Raw genomic sequence first — 25,947 nt, forward strand, 5'->3', positions numbered from 1 at the left:
GATGATAATTATTTTTTTGGATGATGCATAATGACGCTGCATGTTTAGGGCACCCATGATTATGTGTGTGCACCGTGTGTGTGTGTGTGTGTGTTTGTGTCTGTGTGTGCGTGCAAAGGTGAGCCCGGCTTGTCCAGCTCCTCCAGTCGAAGACAAACAGGAAGATTAACCTCTGGAGAGCGAGGTCACCACTTCCCACCGGGAGAACACACTCATCTTCCAGCACTGTCGAGAGACCTCATCAGGGCCCTGCTGCCATGGCAACCCCATACAGCAAACAGCAGTCTCCTGGGTGCTCACTTATCTCTCTGTGTGCATGAAGTGGCAGAGAGAGAGAGAGAGAGGGAACCGGGGGATGGACGGGGCAGCGAGGGACTGACTTTTCGGTGCAGTTGTAGAACAGGATCGCAACACGGGAGCCATTTGTTTGTAGTGGTTGGGTATCCAGGATTAAACAAGGGATTTGTTAAGGGCCCTGATCGATGGAGATTTACGTCCGTAGAGCTTGTCGGCAGACCGCTGTCACTCCTGTGCTCCCATCTTGCAACAACATCTTTTTTTCAGTGTTTAGAACATTTTTGATAACTGTTGACATGCGTGGCCGCGAACGATGATGATCCTGCATGCTGTGTTGGGGTCTCCCAGGAAGTCCTCCCAGGCAACCCTCTCCCTTCACGACACCAGAATAAAAAAATAGAAGAATGCTGCTGCATGTAAATCATCTGCCGTTTTGCTGGATTAGATCTTCAGCTGAATTCTGTAATGCCTTTTCGGCCATTAAAGTCTGGGCAATATGCCTAAAGAATTACATCGCTGTCTCCTATATCATGTATTATATGGCTTTCTACTTTTTATCTATATAATGTCTAAAGTGTTTTTGAATTTATTGAATTAGATGGTGATGCGATCACATTGCAATGTTGCTGCATGGTGCTCGCCACCAATTCTGATGAATAGTGAGAGAATCTGCTTGCACCTTGCCGCATTTTGACCCCTTTGTCACTTTATTTTGTTTAAAGAAAAGAAAAGCAGAGGGACAGGTTGTGCTCCAAACTGGCATCATGGAGTTTTGCACACAGTCTCTGTGTATGATGGACATAAAAAAATGTCATGGTGACAAAAATGCAAAAAGTGAGTCCGGATACCTGACTTTGTAACTTCTCATCTGCTGCCGAGATTCTACCAAAATCCAAAATAATCACTGTTTATCCCAAAGCCGATCTGTCTTCATCTTCAATGCAGAATTGGTCACGGCTTCATGCACAAGAAATCGAGAGTGTCAGAATTCTGATATTGGGTGTAATAGTCCAGAACTTTCAGCTGTATTCGAAACTTCTTGATTTGCTTTTGTACAAGTTACACTTTTAAAAAAGCGAATAATACATCGAATTTCAGCAAATGCTAACGGTAAACAGGAAGATTAACCCCCCCTTGTCCGGTTGACCCCCATGACCATGAACCATGAGTCGTTTTCCTTGGTAGAATGTTCGTTTCTTTTAAATGTTTTAGAAAAATGTGGCGCTAGCAGTTTTAAGCATTAGTGTACTTGTTGGCCAACAGGTAGCAGATTCAAGATTTGTATTTGTCACATGCATAGTTACAGCAGTACAACGCGCAGTGAAATGCATCCGCTTAAGACGGCATTTTCACTTTTAACCCATTATATTTTGTTCAATTCTGCCCATAATAAAGCGCAGTTGGAATTTGCATGAATGGTGATAAAATCAGAAAAATTTGTGTTTTAAGAGACTTAAGAGACCTTTAGCTGCATCAACCAGCTGACCCAGCAGAGTTGGGATCATTGCCAGAACATCGCCTGGAGGATTCCCCATCGTTCCCCCCACGTTTGGCATAAATTGCTTACACACACACACACACACACACACACACGCTCTGGGAGGAGCATCTCCTGTTCGTCGACCTCATGTCTTGCCACATGTCTGTCTCCTAATTAGCATGGTAACCCCGGTCAGGCCGCTTCGACGAATGGGATGAGGTGTGGGAATTTGCTTACATAACTCCGCAGTGCACTCGAAACGCGTACGGCTGCCTTGCGGTGGCTTGACGGTGACGCTGGACAGCATACACTAGCTGTTAATTTGTCCTCATAGATGAATTCACGCTATTCTTTTACCACCCCCACCCCCACCCCCCATCTTGTGTGTGTGGGGACAGGACACGGCCAGACGAGAACAGGAGCGCAGTGATTGGCCGCTGTGCAGCATCAGCGAGCGTCCAGCAGTGTAGTGCGGCGTGGCTGCGCTGCTGGATTGATTGTTATGTGCCAGGGCAGGTAGGGAAATTGGCACTGGGTCTAAAGTAAACATGGGCAGTTGGCGCTGACGCACTGTGACAACTGTCACTGCCTTTAATGAGTGACGTAACTGGAGGGCCTGAGAAACCTGCAAGTGAGCCAGATGGGGACATCTAAACTGTTAGAATCCAAATTTTATTAGTATAGCGTTGCTAAAGCACACGCAACATATATAAAAGTTGCAGAAAAATAAAATGGAAATTCTAACATAAAGTATAGAATAATTTAAATGCAACAACCAATGCTCACTTTCTAACAAAGTATATTTTTCAAGTTCCTGGGTTTTCATCCCAGGAACTTGCCTGCTTGCGCTATGGCAGTACAAGATTTGATAACCGGATGCTTTCAACAGCATTTATATGTTTTGCGGATGTAACGGCTGCTTCTGTTGTCCAGGAGGCCTAAGTGAATTTATGGCGTCCAGGCATCTGTTGCAGATGCTTCATGAGCTTGACTGAGGCTGATCTGATAGCAAATGTGAAATTCCCTCTTTAAAAGACTTTCACAGGTTTCATTGTTTGTCTCCACGGCATATATATGAGCTCATTGCGCATGAGACGACTACACCGCATATATAATTACACTGACTGTAATATTTTAACACTCCATAATAGCCATTTACATTTTTTCCTTCCTTTGTCATGCAAAATGTGGTATCGTGTCCCCATTGTCCCTTGTAATCTATATCTATTCAGACTAGTCCCACTATATGAGAATCCAGGATTAATTAAGAGTATTTTTGCACATTGTGCGTTGGCCGCAGCAGACATATTGACCACCTTGGGTTCACCTCAGGCAGCGTGGCATTTTCAGACTTACGACCGACAACTTCCAGGGAAAAATGCCAGAATTAGTCATAAGCAGCGTTCTGCACGCGGCGTGTTGATGCAGAGACACGAGGAACACGGAGAGACCCTCCTGCAGCCACATCTGTCTGTTTTTTTTTTCTTTTTCCAGTTCACCTGGGATGGTCCTGTGAACAGCTTGTAACAGTAATGCAGTATGGCAGCGTTAGCCTCATGACAGCAGTGAAAACAATATCAATTGAAATATAAAGCAGTACCTGTGCATCAAAATAAATGTTTGACCTGTTCCTTTTATCCCTAAACATTCCAACCTTTTTTTTATTTTTTTATTGATTTATTTAGAAATACATTTTGTTAGTATAACATGACAGTTGACAAGACCTCCATTCTCCATGTCAAGAAGTTAGTATGTTGTGTAAGATACGATCCCAAAAAGAAAATCAGAGATTAAATGACATAAGAACCAGAATTTTTTTTATACCAGCTGTAAAAGACCACTTGGAATGTAGGCAATTTTATTACATTTCATTCCAACATGAATGAATTTGCCAGTGTAGTCCTACAAGAGAAATACAATTACCCCAGCTCTACTGTGTGTGAGTGTGTGTATATATTTATATATATATATATATGTGTGTGTGTGTGTGTGTGTATATATTTTTCATACAGGACATATAAAGCATATATAAGACAAATGTCCCTTTAATATACACATGTATATGCTATATTTAAAAACAGCAAACTACAAAAATGCTGTGCTTCTCGCATGAGCATGTACTCTACATCAGCCCTAATCAATACAGGGCTTGACTGAGAACCTTTGATCATTCGCCTCTTTTTCCACGAGTGCATCTCCTGCACAGAACATGTGTGGGGACATTTGGGATTAAAGGGTGCTAGTGTGTGTGTGTGCGCGTGGGGGGTGGGGGTTCCATATACCAGCTTTTCCCCACAAGATGGTGTTCCACGCCAGAGTCAGAATGTCAGGCTGAGCTCCAGCTCGAGCCGGAGGAAAGAACCCGAACCTGAGCCCAGCTCTCTAGCCAGGAATTTGCATTGTGTGTCTATGAAGGGTCACATTTCATCATTTTTATCTGTGATTATTTGGGGTTTTTTTTTGGAGAAATAAGTGGAGAAACGTGGTGAAAAAACAAAAACTGATTATTTGATCTTTTCCTGAATCATTGTCCTTCGCCTGTGAAATTCCATACCGAAGAACAATCAGATTCAGTTGGCAGGATGTAAATGTTAAAGGCCATTATCTCATCATGTTCATTTTACCAGCATAAAAGTAAGACAAATAAAGAGAATAAAAAACAAAAAAACTCAAGTTGAGGTAAGACAACTTGCCTTTCTTATTCAGAAGACCACCCCCACATCCCCTTTCATTTATTAGCATGTTCCCACAGGTCTCTATGGATCTTCCCTTTTGTGAGCAGTAATTGGATTGGAGGCTTTGGCTTTGTAAAACGAGGGGAGGGGTTGACCGTGGAGGGCCATGTGCTGCAAAGTGCCCGACAGAAGGGGGCTTCGCTTTCCCCCTACGCCGACTGTCAAACCGAATCTGCTCAGCATCCACAGCACACGGCCCAACTGAAGCCATCAGATCAGGGAACCAACAGCACCGGAGTTTCACACGCACCTACAGAAGCGCAATGTACACGCAAGCATACACACATGCAAACGGCGCAAAAAAAAAGATAAAAAAAAAAATGATACAAATGCATCCGATCACACACATTCCTGCAGGGTTCCTGCACTCGGGCTCTGCTTTATTTCTGTATGGCTCCTCTCCTGTGCAAAAGTAATTTCACCGAAGGCGGTTCCAGCTGAAGAAATCCTGGGTGATGAAAATTGCTCATAATGGGCTCGCCTTTTTGCAATTAGCCGTCCATTTTCCCCATCCTGTGTGCCATCGCACTGTATATAGCATTTGTAAATATTCAGGATCTTGGAATCCACTACAGCGGACGAATGTGAAGAAAGCACACAACTGTCTTTGCCCTGCTAAACAAAGCCTGCAAAGCCTCCTTTTTTTCCCCTAATCAATCAGAAAAATGAGTCCTTATCCCTAAACAATAGCTTTACATTTTAAATGGTTTGCAGCAATAATTATGATACTGAAGCAATAATAAAATATAATTTACATAATTACAGGAGCAGGGCACCAAAACACTACTTAAAACTAGACAAATATTAACGCTTAAATATATTTAATAAATTATGTCATGACTTTTTTTTTTTCCTTCATTCAACTATATTATCCAAAGCCATTATGTATTTCAAAAATCTACTGCAATTATTTCATCTCGAACAAGGCTTCTTGGGCAAATTTATGTAATTGTTTCTGACAAATACTATAGTGCTCTGTTCAAAATCGGACCCTTTGGATATTCTCAAAATTTCAAGGCCCTTTTTTGGCTGTTGTTTTGTTTTTGTCTTTGGAATTAATGCCCAAACTTGCCATATGAAACAGACATTTGATGCTTATTTACAGTTAGGCCTGCATGGGTTGGCTTCCTTGACCTCTCAGCAGAGTGGTTGGAAGTCTGTGAATATTCTGTTGCTAAGTTTAATAAAGCCCTGATAGTAGCGCACAGGGCGGGAGGCGACCGTAGGATTCCTTTTAAAGCGGGAGGGTCTGAGTGCAGCAACCATGTATCCATTTTATTGAGTGGATTCTCAATCATCATATATTTATCTTTCTTTAATAGATTTATATTGAGGTCATTTTAAGGTGATAATGACGGTTACAATTTTAAAATGTAAAGGAGAAAACATTGTGACATTTGCTTGGACGATTCTTGGTGGTAAGGAAGCTGCAATTTGTTGTTGAGTATAAACAGAAGTGAATACAGAGGATAGAAGTCTACCAGGCACACATTGGATCTATTGCTACAGAAAACAGCCCTTCAGCAAACCTGCAATCCTGACCTGAAAGATGCATCCAAGTGGATCATATCCTTAAATTTGACTCTAAGATATAAAAACAGATGTGCTATTACCACTTAAAGTGTAGTAAGCCATAGTGACAGCAAGAGGTTCTCCATAGAGACGAGGCAAATACAGTAGAAACTTTTGACACTTTTCTCTTCAAAATTCGTAACCTAAAGTAGCAAATTATTGCTGAACTCAGTGTGCAAAAACATGAAGAATTATATTCAACTTTGAAAACAAATAAACCACAAAAAAAGTGTAAGTTTTTTCTCCCTCTGGTGTTACATCGGTTGTTGGGTGCAGTCAAAACATGTGTAACAAATATGTGAAATCGCGTAAAAGTGTAACACCGCCTGAAACCCATGCTTGATCGAAGAAAGGTGGCATTTTGAGTGGAGAGACGATCGCTGAAACAGCTTGATTGTCGTTTTACCGATCCTAGCGACTGTTGTGTTTGATGCAGACCAGGCTGTTGATCTTACAGTATACACAAATTATGTTTCTATACCAATACAAAACAGCAAAATGGCCTTTCGGTCCGTGTTATAGCTTGTTTTCCTGATTAACTGCAGTCCAGCAGAGACAGTTGTCCAAATCGTTATAAAATATTAAAAACAGCTTGAGCTGTGAGAATCCTATGAAAGATTTAACATCAACATACTACTGTATCAGGTATCCCCCCTTTTTTTAATGCAATTTGAAAGTTGTCATTTGAAGGAATCACACCTACATAAGTAAGACCTTTAACAAACTTGCTCAGGCATAGTTTGTAAATATTGATAAAACTCTTTCATTCTAATAAACGCCTTATATGTTTTGATATAATTGCAATAACCCTGCAGCGGTCCTTCATGCATATAAACCTAGGAGCAAAGTTCAGCAGGGTTCATAGGTCACCTATGTGTACCCTCTCCCTCAAAAAAAAAAAAAAAGGTTCATTAAACCATAGGAGTATAAGAACCCTGTGATTTTGGGTCACAACCAAAACTGAGCTTGTGTCTTTTGAGCTATGTTACATTCGGTAAACAAAACAAAAATATATAATAATAATAATAATAATAAATATGAGAACTCATGAGGTGTCCAACGTTACAGAAACGTCTCACGGTCTCTGTCGGAACTGGGGTAATGTTCGCCCAGGTCACTGTTCCTGGCTTCAGGGATTAGAGCTTGATAAAGCTCCCCAGTAGCTCTAGTCACACTGTCATAAGATGGTGGCGAAGACGTTGAGGACAGTGTCTCCATAAGCTCTGCCTCAGGTCCATAGTTCTCTTTCATCATTGAGGCAATGAGCCCCTCCTTCTCTGGGGGCTCATCATCATCCTTTACTGCCCCCTCGATGGAGTGGATCTGTCGGTAGAGGTAACATGCCTGCCTCAGCTGGCGCCGCACAAGGTGCCTCCTGTAGGATCTTTGGATGATCATGGCCGACACCTCTTCCTGCTTGCGTCGGAGAGTGGTGGTGATGGGCTCGTACGAGATCTTGGACGGATTCGATATCATGAACTTCTCCTCCATCTGTTGCTTGAGAGTGTCCATCTCACCCGACTCACCTAGCACACGTTTGGTGAAAGCAAACAGGATGTCCAGACAGTGGATCTTATCCCCACTCACCATGGGCAGGTCCATGGAGATGAGTTTGATCTTGTTGGGCTTGGAAATGCGCAATGGCTCAGACAGTGTGTCCGCAAAATCTGAGAGCTTTGAGTACTCTATGAACTGCGTGGCCTCGGCGTCAAACTTCTCCCAGACCTCGTAGAACATCTCAAAGTCGTCCTCACTCAGTGGCTCAGTGCTCTCCTCGGTGGCCACACTGAAGTTCTCCAGGATGATGGCTATGTACATGTTGACCACGATGAGGAAGGAGATGATGATGTACGAGACGAAAAAGGTGATTGCCATCGGGGGGTTGCCACAGTTGCCCTTAACATTTGTGCCAGCGTGCGAAAAACTGGGGTCACACTCCTGTGGTGGGTTGTTGAGCATGGGGCTCAGGAGATTATCCCAGCCGGCCGAAGTTGTGATCTGGAATAGACAGATCATGCTGTTCCCAAACGTCTCAAAGTTGAACATGTCGTCGATGCCAGCCTGCTTTTTCACATAAGCAAAGTTGGCCATGCCAAAAATGGCATAGATGAACATCACCAGGAAGAGCAGGAGGCCAATATTGAACAATGCTGGCAAAGACATCATTAAGGCAAATAGTAAGGTCCTTATCCCTTTAGCTCCTCGGATCAGTCGCAGGATCCGTCCAATTCTAGCCAGTCTGATTACTCGGAAAAGAGTCGGTGAAACAAAGTATTTCTCAATTATGTCAGCCAGCACAATACCTGCAAGGTGAGTGAAGAACAAAACCAAGTTAGAAAGTCACGATGAAGTGTATGCTATCCTATTTTATCTATTGTGTGCATGTCTTGGATCAGCAATCCTGCTGATATTACCATCACTTGCCAAGACTCATTATAATATCACTGCATGCAACCTCAGGGTAAGTATGAAAATTTCCCTTTACAATGCGTCTCACATTGCTAATCTTTCTCGCTTGTGTCAATTCCTTCTCTACAACATCAACACAGGTTCTCACATACTTGTCCAATCTCTGATCATCTTACTTCTGGCTGGCCTACATCTTAGCACTACTCGACCTCTCCAGCTGATCCAGAACACTGCAACACGACTTGTTTTCAACCAAAATTCAAAATTCACCCACACCACTCCAATACCACATTCCCTTCACTGGCTTCCTGTAGCTGCCTGCATCAGATTCAAAATACTGGTGGTACCAACATCTCTCAAGACTCAAAGAATGAACTTCAACTACATTTTTGAGCATCTGAGTCACTCACGTATGTTTTTAAAAAAATGGTTCAGATTTATTAAACTTTATTGAGGGATTGCAATGAAAGCAATCTTAAAGCACTTATTGTGCTAAGTTGCTCTGGATTGTTTGAGAGTGTCTGCCAAATGCTGTGAATGTTTAAGACCTTCTAGACCAATTCTTGTTACTCTCTATACCTTTTAATATGGCTGCAAATTAGTAATTCTGTAAATCACAGAATTACTAATTTGCTCTCAAAGACCATCTAGATGATGGTATTAAAATGTAGTGTTGAATCTCAGAAGCTTTCCATCTGGTCTATTGTTTGTGTAGCTCGATGCAATAGCTAGGGGCAGGGATCATTATTCAGAAAAGTCTTGTTCTAGGGCAGGGGGTTTGGGATCATTCTCCAAGAATCATCAGAACCATACATCAGACTTTTCAGAACTATTCTTCAAACCTCCAGGTCAGGCTTGAACATTTTTTCCAGCTGATTCAAAACCTCAATCACGGGCCAATCACCCCAGCTGACAAGCCTGATTGCTGCAATTACCTTCACCTTAAAAGAGGCATCCTTGACCAGGGACGGGTACTCCATCTTTATGGTGACCCATTGTCCTGCCGCAGAACCTGATCAGGGCCATAATGCACATATTTGGCCCAAACTGCTGCAAAGCCTTCCTCAATAGGGACACAGTCCTTGGTACATCAAACCACGGGTATATGGATCTAACTCTATGGCAAAACTATTTGTAATGCATGTTAAATTGTACATGTTATAGGTGGGAAAGGTTTTGAAATTATTATGGTTTAACAAGCATGTACAGTGGGTACGGAAAGTATTCAGACCCCCTTAAATATTCCACTCTTTGTTGTATTGCAACCATTTGCCATATTGTTGGGCCGAAAGTTTACCTTCCAACAGGAGAATGACCCTAAGCACAGCTAAAATAATGAAGGAGTGGCTTCACAACAACTCTGTGACTGTTCTTGAATGGCCCAGCAAGAGCACTGACATAAACACGATTGAGCTTCTCTGGAGAGACCTAAAAATGGCTGTCCACCAACATTTACCATCCAACCTGCCAGAACTCTGCAAGCAGGAATGGTAGATGATCCCCAAATCCAGGAGTGAAAAACGTGTTGCATCTTTCCCAAAAAGACTAATGGCAGTATTAGATCAAAAGGGTGTTTCTGCTAAATACTGAGCAAAGGGTCTGAATACTTAGGACCATGTTATATTTCAGTTTTTCTTTAATAAATCAGCAAAAATGTCAACAATTCTGTGTTTTTCTGACAATATGTGATGCTGTGTGTGAACTTAATGATTAATTGATTATAGCAAATGGATGCAATTTAACAAAGAGTGAAATATTTAAGGGGGTCTGAATACTTTCCGTACCCACTGTATCTGTCAACTGGGTCAATACATTTAAAACCCCAGAGTGCCCTCTGTCTATTTTACTCTCCCTTTTGCATGGAGATGAACTAAATAGGCAACACGGAATGGACTCTTTGCCCAATCCAGTCACACACAAGACTCACCCACAATAGAGAGAATGACCACCACAAAATCAAAGATGTTCCAGCCAATGGTGAAGAAGTAGCAGCGGAGGGCAATGAGCTTGATCATGCACTCTGTGGTGAATACTATTATGAAAGCTAAGTTGATGTTGTAGAGGATGAACTCCGTTTGGCGCGGCTGCTCGTCCGTCTCCACCATCATGGTTACCATGTTGAGAAGGATCAGCACCATGATCATGATGTCGAAGGCTTGCTTGGAGACCAAGTCAAAGAAGAATCCTTGCACTGGGTTCTAGGGGTCAAAAAGTGCATTCGTTATTAGCATTGTTTTTTTTATTTATTAAAGTACTGCATCAACAGGATCCATATTTGCAAGTGGCTTCTGCTTGGAAGCTTGGAGAATTCTAATTAAATATTGTATGCTGAATGGGACATCTCACCACTGGCCGTGGAATGGGTTTCTGCGGCTTTTTGGATCCAAGCTTCTTCATGGCATTATAGTATTTCTTTTGTTCTTCTGTCATAAAGATATCCTGTCCACCTAAGTAAAGGCATAACCTTACTGTTATTTTTGGGCCATCAGTGAAATATCACACCGCTGTGATGAATTATTCATCATTTTCTAAAACAATATGGTGATTTATTTATGATAAAATTGCAACTCTAACAGTCCCAAAATATTGTGGTGCTAATTTAGGTACTTATCTTTCGCTTCTGTTGACTAAAGTTGTCAATGATTACACCGATGAAGAGATTCAGTGTGAAGAAGGACCCGAAGATGATGAAGATGACGAAGTAGAGGTACATGTACAAGTTTATCTCTTTAATGGGCTGCTCCTCCACCTACGTCAGTGCAAAGTACAATAAATAAATAAAACAAAGGTCATTTTTATGTTGCTTCAGAAACAAAATTAACCTTATCAACAGAGTGTTTAAGGGAACTGAAAGCACACTTCACACTTATGCAACCATGTTATTTTACATTCCTACCCCCCCCCCCCCCCCCCTTATTTACAAAATAATTACATTTTACATTACATAAATCTGGCATTTTTGCAAGGGTGTGCACACTTTTTTTACAGTAATTTACTTACAGAGCGTGAATCTACCGCAGCGTACATGATCTCCATCCATCCCTTGAACGTGGCCTTGAATAGGAATATGAAAAACAACCAACATTGGTTTGTGATTGTCCAACAACTCGTTTCATCCATTAACAGCTGAAGGGGTGTTCAACAAGAAATATTTTCCTTTATATGAATGGCAGGGGGTTTAGACAAATGTGGGTTTCTTTCTGCAAAAGCATTTTTATAGCAGAAGAAGGGAAAAAATGAATGAAATCGGGGAGTCCTACTTCAAAACAAGTGGTGGCTCATCAGCGAGGACTCACTACGGTCAGGCTTTTTGCCTTAGTTACCCATAATTGCAGCCTTTTGTGAATGGCTGAGGGCTGACTATATCTAGATGCAAATGGAAGGTTTGTATTGAGTGAAGTCAGAAGAAGGTGATGGAAAGGAGCTAAGTGACTTGTTGCTAGGAGACTGCACCAACTAAGTTAAAGTGAAGAATGAAGTGTGTGCACTCTCGCTGAGTACAAAATTCAGTATAATGGCCCCGGTGACTTCTAAAAATAAAACTTCCGCTGACTTGTTGATTGATTCGGGGGGTTCTTAGGTAGGCAAAGGTGGGCAGTGATAGAGAAGAAATAGGGAAAAAAGAAAGTTTCAAGTGGAAAAAGAGTGGGAGGCCGGCGGCGCACTCACCACTTGAAGCAGTGCTAGGTAGCCGGCACCCACGTTGTCAAAGTTAACTTTGACTTTGGCCCAGTAAAACTGTGTGTGGTTCTTTTCCAGGCACTCGGATTTGTTGTTGACCAGACGGGCGTCGTGGATGAACCCCGTGCGGTTGACGCAGCGGCCGTACTTCCCGGCGAACAGGTTGACCCCCATGATGCTGAAGATGAGCCAGAAGATGAGGCACACCAGCAGCACGTTCATGATGGACGGGATGGCCCCGATTAGGGCGTTCACCACGACCTGGTCCCCATTGATAAAGACAAAAATGTTATCAGGTATCTTTGTTGACTAAAAAGGTGGTGGCTATGAGGTGCCATTACAGACAATGACAGCAATTCCAGGAATCACAGCCGTCAGTTGGTAAATCTGGCAAAAGTGCATGAGTTTCGGCCTTCCTCATTATCACATTTCATTAACGTACTTTTTCTGTCCAAATTTAACTTAAAAGACTTAAAGCCCCAGGGGCCTGAGAGATGCTGAGACAGGTCGTGTGTGTGTCGCCTGATTCGTAACGGGTGCAGGAGGCCGCAATTGAGACCATCAGTCTAAAGTAGCCGGCGCTGCACCGCGAATCTGCCACACCTTCACTCCTCAGTGAATGACGCAGCACTTTCCCCACAAGCGCGGCCGGCAGGCAGAAACGGCCGTCGCTAAGCGGCGTGACGCATAATCACATTTGCCAGATTTACAACCGCCAAGGCGAAGTCTGCGCACCTCAGCTTCAATTTTTTACGGAGCATGCGAATCCAACACATGGGAGGCCGGACTCATTCCGGTGCTCGCTGCCCATATGGTTTACAGATTACAAATGACAAACAGACCCTTATTACATAGTCATGATTATTACTGTTTTTTTTTTTTATTCATAATTGCACAGATTAAGAAATATAGCCGTAATACTTGGTGTAATACTGTCTTGACGGCGATCATGCAAAGAAAAGCACAAAGATTCTGAATTAATTTTAGTGCCAGAATTCACTGGTAATACTGATGGAAGAGAAAATCACAATACTGCATAATAACACTGCAAAGCACATTGTTCTGCCTCTGTCAGAGTGTAAGACTGCCAGCCTCAATGGTCCATATTTTAAATATTGCCATGTGCTCCGGGTCACATCCTGATGTGGATTAAAGCATGACTGTACATCGTGATACAATGAGCTCCAGTTGGTTTGAAACTTTGGATGGGGGGTTATGTTTGTGGTACAAATTAGTAATTAAGCAATGTGATTCATTTAATATATTACTTAAAAATAATACAAAACTGAAGAGAGGAACTCACCCTCATGCCTTCAAATCTGGACAGTGCTCTTAGTGGCCTGAGAGCCCTGAGGGTCCTAAGTGATTTGATGGCAGCAAAGTCGGAGTAGCCGAGCGTGTTGGCTATGAGGCTTATTATAGACACCTACAGGGAGACAGACAACGGAGAGGGGGACAGAAAATAGAAATGCACACATTAGGGAGCTTCCACAACCTGTCAGGAGAGGGGCCACTTCATTTCCTGAGGGGACGGGACTAAAAATGTCAGGTCACCGGCTTGGCCCGTGCTGCTGTTAGCTGTAGATAAACGTCTGTTAGTTCATCAGTCACTTCCAAATGATGTGTTGACCCCACAGAATGTCTTTCTGTTTCCTGTCAAATGAGTAAATTATTATTTCGTTAGTAACACCATAATGGCTTGTCAGGATGCCTCAGGCCTGCAGAGAGGAGTTGGAAAGTAGTGACATGAAGGATTATGACCAGGACTGGAACCTTTCGGATTTGGTCTTACCCTCATGCCAGCAAAACGGGACACCGCCCGGAGGGGCCGGAGTGCCCGGAGTGTCCTTAGGACCCGCATGGTGCCAATTTGCTCATAATTGACCGCACTCGCCAAGAGACCAACAACAGATATCTGTGTGAAGCAAATTATAGTTTTCTTTCAGTCATCGCTAAATTATTTTCACTAACAAATCCATTCCCCTAAGTCTGCTCTTTACGTGTCGCAAAAGAAACATATTCTTTGTTTTTTAAATATATACATTTGTCTCTTTAATTTCATCAAATTTCATAACGTCATAACAAATACCTATTTTTGTAAATCCTGAGGATTTCTTTGACTTCACTAGCCAACAAGCTTCGTGCTTAGTGCTATGCGTGGTACTTAGCACCAGTTAAAAGGTCTCAGATTTAGAGCTACAAGTACATGTTAAATTATAATTTTTTTTACTGTTCCTTATATATTACAAACATTATAGGTCAGTTTCCATGGATTATTCATGGATTATTATGCCTAGTCCTAGACTAAAAAAGAAAAAGAAGTTTCTCCATTCAAAAACGCTTTGAGTCAAGGAAAAATTCTTAATCCGTGAATGCCAAGCTGACTGTAAAAATGTAAATGCCTTGAAAATGGGTTGCACTGCGTGGTGTAAATTAAAGAAATTCTGCCAGGTCTTTCACTTAAAATTTGCCTTATATGTTGCCGTTACAGATAGTATGGCAAATCAAATGCTACAAAATGCACGCTAAAATGTATTTAAAGTGATTGATTTTCTTTACGTATGTAAACATTTTCACAGCATTACCTTAATGAGGTGCACTGATAACTGGGCACGGGTGTACCTCAAGGTGAGATAACAACTCAAACAAACCTTAATGGCATTGGTAATAATTTATGAACATCTATGGGGGTGATAAAGGAGGGTAGAAAAGCACTTGTTATCTTTGTCCCAAAAGCACTTGAGCACTTGAATGCTTGTGCGCATCCTATTCTAGGAGGCATTAAAACCCTTTAATCGAGAGCTTTCAAAAGTTTTACTCAGTGCCCATGCCTGCTCTTCAGTGTCCATTAGGACAGTACACCAAGGAGGAAATGTTACACGTCCGAGGAGGTTGCAGCTCAAATGATAATTGATAATTGATGCAAAAAAATTGTTTTGAAATCAAAAGTTCAGTTCTACTCGGTATGTTTCCATTTCCTAAATGGCTGCCATTACTGTGTAATGAAATGGCTTAGATGTGCCATTAAGGATTCATACGCTATTGACAAAATACTAAAAGCAGGGCTGTTTAATGCAGGTGATTTTTTGAATTATCATTGTTAATAAAAGGTCTAGGATGAGGTAATGCTCACGTCTGCCCTGCTGTCTCATGCCTGTCCGGCACATTTCCGCACTTTTCAGGAAAGACAAACTAATTGGCTTGTCTCCTGCCCAAATAATTTCAGAGGGTAACAACATAATGCAGTAGGCACTACGGAAGAGTGTAGAAGACAACAGCAAGAAACAAGCAAAATGGCTAAATACATAAAAATGTAAGCAATTAAATTATGCAAATCACTACTGTCTTTACTATATATGTTATTACATTAAATTACACAGTAGCTAACGTACACGGTTTATTGTAACTTAAATAGGAGTTTGTAATAAAATTACAGTATAACTTTCTTTAAAATATTCATGTGGCTAATGAACATGAACATGCCTCATGAAATGCAACAGATGAAAGCACACAACACTTACATCAACAATGAGAAAATCCAGCCAGCACCAGTAGTTGGTGAAGTACTTTTTAAAGCCGTAGGCGATCCACTTGAGAATCATTTCCAAGATGAAGATGTAGGTGAAAATCTTGTCTGCGTACTCGAGCACGATTTTGACTATTTTCCTTTGCTCTATGTAAATGTCTTCAAATGCCTGGTGAAAAGAAACAAAGAGAAGCTAAATTAAAATTTGTCATCCTTGAACTTACCATAACTCTGCATGTTCTTTATTGAAAAAACGAAAAAGGAAGTACTTTTTTACAATCACACAATGTAAACCATAATAAAGCTATGCAACAACACCACTGACTTTATTTCTCAACTTTCTTTTATATATCATGGTGATGTAGCCTTAAAACTTGTTTTTTTTGCACAAATTCCACCAAGGTACGAGTGTCATTTAACACCGACCATGTAAATCAACTACAATTTTAGAATATCCTGTTGAATTGATGTTTTTCTGGGGGGCATATATCCCAGCCCTCCTGCAGCATGGAGTTTAATAACCTTTAACCCTAAATGCATACTCTTACTGGCATTATACACTGCTTTGTTTGTTTACTTGTTTGTTTGCAGTGAACCGGTTCAGCCTTATGTTGCAAAGAGTGCTGCTTTTAACTGATGTGTTAGTAAATGCCACCAAATGTCACCATGGATACAGTGAGCCAGCCGTGCAGCATACCAGACAAACTAGTGGCAGTGACCTTTGTTTGTCAGTGCAAAAAAGGTCTGTCATGGACTCCTGTGAGGGTTTTTGGTACCGGCGGAGCCTTGGGTCGAGTAGCTCTGTCACAGCAGCTCTGTCTGCCCCCGGCGTGCGCCGACACTGATTAATGTCTCTTGAAAAACGGGCCTTTAGCTCCTTTTGAGATGGCTCTCCTGCAGAGAGCCATGTTGATGGATGCAAGGCCACCAGCAGGCAGTCCGGTGTCCCCGGCACAGAGAGAAGCTTGCCACTGACGACTGATCTCGGGCTGGTTTCATTGTTGGCAGCCGTAATGCTATCATGGTGAAGACAGCGAGGAAGCGGAGGTGCTGATTCAGCAGTTCAGACAGGAAAGCCTAGCTGCTGACCCAGTTAGGTGTGCTTACCAGTGCGCCACTGCTTAGGAGGATCATGAAGATGATGAAGGACTCGAACCAGTTGTGCTCCACTATCTGGTAGCAGGTCTTCCTCAGTCGCCACCACATCTGGCCGAGGCCCTCCGTCGTGTTGATTTCGCAGCATTGGAAGCGACGAATGCATGCTGACACAGAGAACACAAGCAAAATGTATTATTGTCAGATGTTCACATGTGTAGAATAGGGTAACAATCAGTCACTACAGACTTACATTTATATTTTACAGCATTTATCAGACGCCCTTATCCAGAGCGACTTACAATCAGTATTTACAGGAACAGTCCACCTGGAGCAACTTAGGGTTAAGTTTCTTGCTCAGGGACACAATGGTAGTAAGTGGGATTTGAACCTGGGTCTTCTGGTTCACAGGCGAGTGTCCTACCCACTAGGATACTACCACCCTTACATGTGGCAAATCAGGAACAAAGAAACTCCAGAGTGTATCAGGTTTCTTTATTAGATAATTTACTAATAAATGAGGTACATTGTTACTATGCTTTCAACTCTCCACTTAAAACTATAAGGACTATTTTATGATAAACCTCACTTACATTAATCTATTGCATTTTGTCAGCTGATGTTGCCAGATTGTACCATTTCCACTCAATTTGAATTTATTGGATTCCTTAGCATGCACAAATAGCATTGCCATCCTTATTTGTATAGCACACATGCATATAACATGCACTGCTATTAATTGGATCCAAGATAAAAATATGACAGATGTTAAGACTCAAGGACGCGAACCAATCTTGTATTGTATTGTACAAAATTATAAAGGGCGATATTGACTACTGCAAACATATGTTTTGGGAGAAAAGTGTGTGTAAGTCAATGTTTTTATTGACAGCAAAAAATTTACTTCTGTCCTGCTGAGTGTACAAGCCTGGGAATTTGTAGTTAAACCCACTGTGGAGGGTGCAGAGCAGTATCTGTAGCTCGGTCAGAAACATGGCAACCACATAGATTCATTTACAATATACAGTACAGTGTATGTGAGATATTGTATGTTACTTTCATCAGGACGTAGTGTAGAGGATACAGTGGTGCTTTGTACAACATAATTTGACCCGTTCCCTTTGCCCACTCAATAGCATCAGCAACTCCTTAAAACTCAGCCCTGTAACAATGGGCTTCTGAGATGAAATCGCATTTCAGCCGCTCACAGTCGTAAAATTGTCTCCATTACGGCCATATCTGCGCCGGCCAAATTGACTTATTGCCTGTAAACCTAATAATAGGATTATGGTAACAGGGTACTTTCAACTCAATTTGTAAGGACGCCTGAGCCTTTCCTCAATAGCCAGGGATGTTTTAGCACCCTCTTGTTTTGAACGCCCTCTGTCATGCCAGCCACTGAACGATCCTCCGTGAGGAACGAAGACGGTCGGTGGCCATGAGAATTAGAATCACAATTAAGTATCGTGTGGGCCCCGCAATCTGTTCTGTTTAATGCATTTAATGTATTTGGCATTTACATAACATGCAAAGTGCCCCGACCTCCTAACAGCCTTGCCTCACGTAACCTTCAGTGATTTGTTTTTCTCTGCCACACTTAGCTTGGATGCTAACAGAAGACATTCCTCTCCTTCTGACACATGGGTCGGTTGCACTTGTAATTGCAGCCTTTTATGTTTACAGCGAAGCACGCTGTAATTAATTTGAGTCTTTTTCATTATGATTTTTTTTGTAATTATTTGTTCTATGCCAGCTCTGCAGTGCATTTGACACGGGTCAAGGCAAGGCAACATGCTAATGCATTTGTTTGGTCCTACAAAATGCACTTAGGTGTAAAAATCTGAAACATCCATTTTTATTCCATTATTGCCCATTTCCATTCGGCTTATTTCCTCTCTCCATAAGAAAAGCTCACTGACGACATGGTTGAGATCTCCTGTTTTTGTTTTTTTTTGGACATTATGGCCCAGTACCAAGGACGCTAACGGTAACTAGCTTGCGTTAAGGCGTCCATCACTGGCATAGGCCACATGGTCGCACAGGAGACACAGAGTTGCGTTAATGGACTTTCTCTTTCTCTCTCAGTATCACATGTTGGACTAATCGGGTTTGCCATGTTACTGCCGCAGATGAGGCTGCAGATAATAGCTTTAGACCCGACCCGGGCAGAAGGACTCCCAGAAACCCAGCCAGCAATTAACAGTGTTTTCACTAAGTAAAGCGGCAAGTGTTAGAATTATTTTAATTAAGCACTGCTTTGCCACAAACGAATGAGGCAGTAGCTGCTGAATAAAAGACCCGTTGCTGAATGTATTCCTAAAAATAAATCAAACAAGGAGGCAAGCAGGCATTTGTTAATGGTGTTAAATATGTGCAAAACATGTCAGGCTTCACCAGCCATGCCCTGTTTAAAAAGGAAACATACATTACGTTTGTAAGAGGGCTTGGTGATATGTTTTATTGTTTGGCGATGTAATGCACTATTTTAAAACCATCTTCAAACGTAACTAAACCAACTAAACGAACCCCATTAAACATTAAATGAACCTTCTTCCACTCATCCTTTCCTCTCTACCAAAGTGGAGAAAATAAAACAATTTTCCCTGTTTTATTTTAGCCTTTTCTCTCAATGTACTTGTCTTTTTTTAACTATTAAAGAATACTCATAAGCATTCTCTTTTCTGATAAATGAACATAATACATTTATAATAACAGCTCAATTTTTTGTTCAACAAAATACGTACATGGCAAATCTTGCCAAAACATTTTGGGTCATTTGCCCCAACTTCTACCTTGATTTGAATGCTCACTTTCAGAGTGACATTCAGCCAACACTAATGGCTTAATATGAAAATGACAATTTTCCTGTAAAATAAAGTTTTCCATGAATACTACAAAGCTTTTCAACATCAAACATTGTATCTCTAGGACATCATGTCTGGGTCCGAAGATTGGTATTAACCCCCGTTCAGATGGATGTACACGTTTTGATGCCTCTGTTATGGCACAGTGGGTGGGGTTGTCAATTAGTCCTACAATGCAAATACCGAGAGTCAATCATTATCAAATTAACAGGGCCCGTTTCATCCCTGACAGGCCTTTTCAAATCTTTGCTGACACAGGACATTTAATTTAATGGCCCATTGCCCTTTAAAATGTCAGTTAATTGTTTAATGTTTTATATGAAATCCAGTTAGTTATGAAAGCAAACAATGAGAGGAGGTCCGGAAAGCCACGCATGTAGACCAACAGAGTGATTAAAACCTGACTTACACTACCAGTCAAACGTTTGGACACACCTACTTATTTGTGGTGTGAAGACGCAGGACTATGAAATAACACACGTGAGGTTATGTAATAAACAAAAAACAAGGCAAAAAGTTCAAGACTTGAAGAAAAGTTGGGAGCTTTTGCTGTGATGGCAGCATTTCACACTCTCGTCTTCCCTCCACCAGCTTAATCTGGACAGTTTCCAACAGTCCTGAAGGTTTATGCTGAACACTTTCTTATCATTCACTCATGTTAATGAGCATCTCATAAAAAAAACAGAGTCATCAAACATACTTCACTTTCTATTGCTACAAAAATACTAAAAAACATGTTCCTTGCACTTGACTCTATAAAAAGGCTCCATCAGTCTCCATAGCTGCCACAGAGTAGGTGTGTCCTAACTTTGTATTGGTAATGTAAGTTCATCAATTAAGTAAGTTGTTATCAATTAAGATGTTTCCACTCACCATCAGGGAAACAGTTCTCAGGGTCCATGTCTTCTTCAGCCATCTCTGAATACTCATCCTCTTCCTCCCCAGGTTTCCTCAGGTCAACCGTGCTGCCCTCTGACAGGCTCACATTATCCTTCTGGAACAGGAAAAAAGACTCAATGTTAACAAAGGTGGAACACAAGCACACATTTTATCAGCTGGAAGTTCTGAAGAACCTATGAGGCAGTTTCTGGTTAAAAGTCGACCGTAAAACAGACGTGGTGAAGAGTTGGGTGGTGATGGGAATCTTTTGTGACAGGGCCGTGATGACTTGCATTTGCCCGTCAGAAGGTGAGGGGAATCTGGACTGGCAATGATGCTTTGTCAAGGAGAAGAGCTCAGCCCTCCAAAAACAAATATGGTGTGAACGCATGCACCGATTTCTTGAATTATTAACACGATTATTAAAGTCATGTATTGTTAATTTACTGTCAGCTTGAATAAAACATCAGCTAATTACGTGCTCATTTGCTTTAAATACATTTTTAGAAGACCAAGAAGCAGTGATTAATACTTGGACCAAGTTGCATCATGATAGAATATTTTATGGGTGGGTTTAGTTCCTCAAAGTCTCCCCAAGGGCTTTTATTCTTTTTGTGTATCAGTAAGAACAAACGGTTGGTCTGAGATCTTGTCTAAGCATCTCCTCTTCCATTAAAGTTCCTCCAAATGCCCGGGATGTCCACTTGCCTATCTGGACATTTTGGCATCCTGCACCAACAGTAAACAAGGGCCTTCACTGAACAACCTTTACTCCCATTACACACTCACATACTGGAGGCTTTGGGGATCATTTTTCAATGGGCCTTGCCAAACTGCAGCAGCAAAGCTGTTACAAATTGCAAACCGAGGCTTTGAATGTGTGTGTTTTTATTCCTCCAAGATCTAGCACGGGGCAGAATGAAGAGAATGAGCTTCTCACGAACAAAGGTTGGTGACAGTCAGAATCTCAAGCATGACAGTAATGAGGTGAGGAGCGGTAGGTCATGTAGGGCCATGGAGCGGTCATTCCAGACCACCTCCCCCCAGAACAATGTGTGGTTTAAGTTCACGGTGTGTCCCTTTGTTGTGGTGCCCTGGTCTCTATGCCGGGATTCCGGTGGCCCATTAGTGTCTGTGTACACTTGGCAACTTTGCATGCATCCCACTCAGCCATTTTTTTTTTTTTTTAGCCCTGGCCCACCGGCAGGGGCAGCATGCGTGGAATCCCTGCCTGATGCATGGCAGAGTTGCAGATTCTGGGGCCGTTGACCACCACAAAGTTCTATTAATACCACCCCCACGGGGACAAGTCTGCATTCTTTGGAATGCTGAAATCTGAGCTCGGTCTGGCCTGCTATACTTGTTTGCTTGATTAGGAGAATATATGCACATTGTTTGGGTTGTACTGGTACAAGGTAAAACATTGACATTGTAAAAATATTTATACATAAGAACACCCTGGAGTGTATTTGTGTATGTGCTCATACAGATTTGGGACAAAGTTGGTAACCGACTGCACACATAATGCATTTAAATGTCAATAAACATGCAGCAGCTTTTCTTATCCGCTGTCGGTAACCCAATCAAATCACACACAAAAGCTATCCTGTTATTTATAGCCATCACAGTGGCGTCTAATATTTCAGGTCAAAATATTGTGGGAATGTTTCCAGGTAGCCATGGCACTCCATAGGGGACAAACTTAATGTCCGCATATTTTATAGAATGCTTTTTATCTACGTGTGGCGTCAAACTTGATTGCATAACGTCACCCCACAATACAGTGGAATGCTTAACAAGAGGAGGAAGTATTTATATTTGTGCTTCCTCTTGCACGGTTTGGTGTCAAATTTGGGAACTTTAACTTTGATGGTCTTTCAAGGGAAACACTGCTGGTGTCATACTGATGTCCAGCCAGCCTGTGACAGTGTCATGATTTGGTGTGCTAGTGAGATTATTTTTGGTCTCTGGGCCCTTAAGTGAGCTTGCAACGTTCCTCAGGATTTGTCTAAATGGCTGGTCAGCATTATGCTTTGTGTTTTGAAGGGCGACTGAGCGACTCCCTCAGGGAAATTTAGCCTGAAGCTAAAAAAAAAAAAAAAAAAAGATTATGGCAGAAAAATACCCAACTGGTATGAATCATTACAAATCTCAATGTTCATTTGTTATTATGGTGCATTAACAGTGTGCTACAGTATTAAGGGAACCATGACAACAGCTGGACGTGAGCATTGTGTTTTCTCATTGCCAAACAGAAGACACCCTTTATTTATTTATTTATTTATTTGTATCTTCTTTTTTTTTTGGGGGGGGGGGGGGGGGTGACGGGGGGGGGGGGGGGGGGGGTGTCGACAATATTGTATTGCTGCTCAGAAAACAACAGGAGAACAGAAGCTGTTTTTACTCTGAAAACAAAGTCTCTTTGACTCAGAAATTCTTATGGTAACTCAATATTTGTTTGACATGGAGGTTTTTTACATTTACATTTACATTTACGGCATTTGGCAGACGCCCTTATCCAGAGCGACTTACAACGTGCTTTCAAGTTACCATCGATGAAGAGATCAATTCCGGTTCACTAGGAACCCAACTATGAATACATCTATTTAATTCACTCTGTTGTAGTTTTTTGTTATGTTATCAATTGATATTAATGGAGCATTATGTAATCACCAATGATGAGCATGAAGATTGCAAACAGGTCCTGGCAGAAAAAAAAAAAAACATAATAAAGTGTCACATACGAAAGGCAAATTCACCCGAAACAATACTTTTGTAATATGCCACATGGGGCACAGTAGATCAAAATCTTCTTGGTTGGATCACACAACAATTTGTCATGATTTATTGTAAATATACCTTCTGATACGTACCCCTAATTTCTGCACAGTGGCAGCCTTTCATAAGCAAACAGTTTGTTCGTCATTACAATATAACTGTATATCTGTGTATCATGTAAATGTCATTCCAGGCTTTTCTTTTGAGATAAAGACGTGTGTTTAAGCGGACGATGTCACCCTGTTGAACATTGGCATGGAGTGAAAGATCTTTGCGTTGGGGAGACTGTGCTCTAGAAAAACATTGTTGAAGTAAATCTACAGTCGGAAATGGCTGCGCTTGTAACGCTTCCAGGTTTGCGCAGATAATATAATCCCAATCATACAGCAATAATTGAAACGGTTCTCATTTGGCTTCAAAAACAATTATTGAAAGCGATGCACTTTCACCGGGAAATAATTGGCTGGGGTTGAGGGGGAGCATGACAATTTTCTGTTCTGAGCATACAGCGCCGGTTTCCACGAACGGCTTCTGCTACAGCAGCCGGAGAGTTTTCACCAGGGCCTCCCTGGCAAGGGGACACAAGGAAAAGCTCATGCCTCCCTTTTCCTCCACTTTCACCCACGGCAAGGAAACTAGGATGCCTGTGTCATGTCTGTGAGAGCATGACAGAAGGAGGCTCCATCCCTCCATGTGAGTCACGGCCACGTTTTCAGGCTGCGGGTGACTTTCGAGATCTTCGTGCTGCTTGACAAGTGATACGCTACACAGTGACTGGACATGGCAATGCATCGTGGGTATCCATAAAATCATTATTATCGGTCATCGGCCGCTGGCGGGTGTGTCCTCCACATATCAGAACATGCATCGTAATGACAGTGGGCTCCTGAAAGCCATGGGGGCCTGACAGCGTCAGGCAGCATGAAATTGAGCTAATTAACATAACACGAGACTCCGCCCCCCGAATCAAAAATCTACAGCCGTATACATTTAGCGCACTCATCTACTGCAATTTCCATGAAAGCAAAGTAAGATGAGGTTACTATTATGAAGAATTTGTGTTCAATGAATCCAATCCCTCGCTCCTGAATTTTGCTTTTCTGAAATCCGCAACGTCTTTTGTTCAGGTGCGATGCAAGTGCCGCGGCGTTGTGGCCAGCAGCCACGCTTTGACATTAAGACGTTGTGAAAAGGATAACGCTGTCTGCTTCAGTAGACTCTGTCGTGGAGGGATCACAGCCACCCGCTGAAACCGCTACAAACTCAGTCTGGCGGTTTGCCTTGCAAGCATCTCCACCTCTTCGTGCTTTATGTTGTTGTTGTGCTTTCATCATTTCGTTTCTGGTCAGGCATGTGCTTTATAACAGAAAATTATGGAAATTTCACGGTAGATTGCAAGATGTCGTCTCAAGCTGATCTTGTGGATTTGATTGATAATTGCATTGCATTGCGTTAACTGAGCACACACTTTTCTCCAGAGTGACGAAAGTGGCATAAGATGTGCTGATCGATTCAAATTGTGTATGCAGCTTCAGAAAAGAGCAAGTGAAGAAATTGCATGTAGGTATAGGTTTAGGACAGCCTTTAAGAGATTGTTGAAGCTGATAGCACATTCGACCACCTCAAAAAAGCCTTGGTTGTTGGGGAAGCAATGCCAGGTGCCTTTCCCTGAAGGAACACAGTGATCCGGATGAAGTATTAGCCTTCATGATTTGAATTTGATACAGGGCCAGCCATGGGTAGCAAGTGAGGAGACTTTTTGGCTGATTGAATGGGCCATACGGGATGATTAGAAGTAATTGTTTTTCTATGGTAAATGTATACTGTCCTGCGTCCATCAGCCTTTACACATCATCAGTTACAAATAGGTTCAGTGGATTAAGCCTAGTCCTAGACTAAAAAAGTTTTTAAATAGAGAACTTTATTGAAGTTCTAGGACTAGGCTTAATCTGTGATTTGGAAACACATGAACCTCATGAGCACAAAAATGCAGGTTCAATCACTGTAACTACCAGTTGTAAGTTGCTTTGGTTAAGGGCATCACCTTTAAATCATCTTGTCTGCCAGTCACTCTGGATAAAAGCATCTGCTATATGAATAATGTGAGGTAATGCAATAAAACCCTCTCATAACACAGATGTAGTACAAATAGGACTACAAATTCTTTCCAGTTGATTAAGCAATACATTTTCTGCCTCGGGCAGCTACATGGTCAGTGCTGCTGACCGCTTTACAGAAATAATTTTATTAGCTGCAATGTGCTGCTTCGGACATCGTAATTAACACATCTTTTTTCAGAGACGGTGACTGGTGACTTTAGACATAATCTGTGCACCTTTGGCAATGCACACGGATAAAAGCATATATATACATATATATACACACACACACACACACACACACACACACACACACACACACTTATATATATATATATATATATATATATATATATATATATATATATATATATATATATATATATTTTTTTTTTTTTTTTTTTTTTTTTTTTTTTTTTTTTGCTGTTTCGTGGCACTCCCAGGTGGATCCGGCAGGATAGGACACAGGTAGAGAGAATGATGAAAGAACCGAGCATGGGGAAGGAGGAGGGGACAGGTGCAGGAAAAGATA

The 25,947-nt window shown here is 41.7% G+C and overlaps 1 protein-coding gene across 4 annotated transcripts in view; it reads right to left on the reverse strand.

The window, feature by feature from the left end:
• Positions 1 to 6,996: 6,996 nt before the first annotated feature.
• scn5lab (sodium channel, voltage gated, type V-like, alpha b) overlaps positions 6,997 to 25,947 on the reverse strand; it is an 80,193-nt gene continuing 61,242 nt past the window's right edge. For 3 of the 4 annotated variants that reach the window (XM_028969543.1, XM_028969544.1, XM_028969546.1), the window contains 10 exons: positions 20,533 to 20,653; positions 16,808 to 16,962; positions 15,696 to 15,869; positions 13,478 to 13,600; positions 12,163 to 12,435; positions 11,494 to 11,547; positions 11,105 to 11,242; positions 10,840 to 10,944; positions 10,421 to 10,691; positions 6,997 to 8,387 (listed from right to left, as the gene is read on the reverse strand). In XM_028969543.1, the coding sequence (XP_028825376.1) occupies positions 7,147 to 8,387; positions 10,421 to 10,691; positions 10,840 to 10,944; positions 11,105 to 11,242; positions 11,494 to 11,547; positions 12,163 to 12,435; positions 13,478 to 13,600; positions 15,696 to 15,869; positions 16,808 to 16,962; positions 20,533 to 20,653 (2,655 nt within the window). In that variant the 3' untranslated portion in view covers positions 6,997 to 7,146. Of the gene's footprint in view, positions 8,388 to 10,420; positions 10,692 to 10,839; positions 10,945 to 11,104; positions 11,243 to 11,493; positions 11,548 to 12,162; positions 12,436 to 13,477; positions 13,601 to 13,966; positions 14,090 to 15,695; positions 15,870 to 16,807; positions 16,963 to 20,532; positions 20,654 to 25,947 lie in introns of all 4 variants that reach the window. The other variant, XM_028969545.1, reaches the window with a different exon arrangement.

The sequence above is a fragment of the Denticeps clupeoides genome, chromosome 2 (assembly GCF_900700375.1).
Source record: "Denticeps clupeoides chromosome 2, fDenClu1.1, whole genome shotgun sequence".
Classification (NCBI taxonomy): Eukaryota; Metazoa; Chordata; class Actinopteri; order Clupeiformes; family Denticipitidae; genus Denticeps; species Denticeps clupeoides.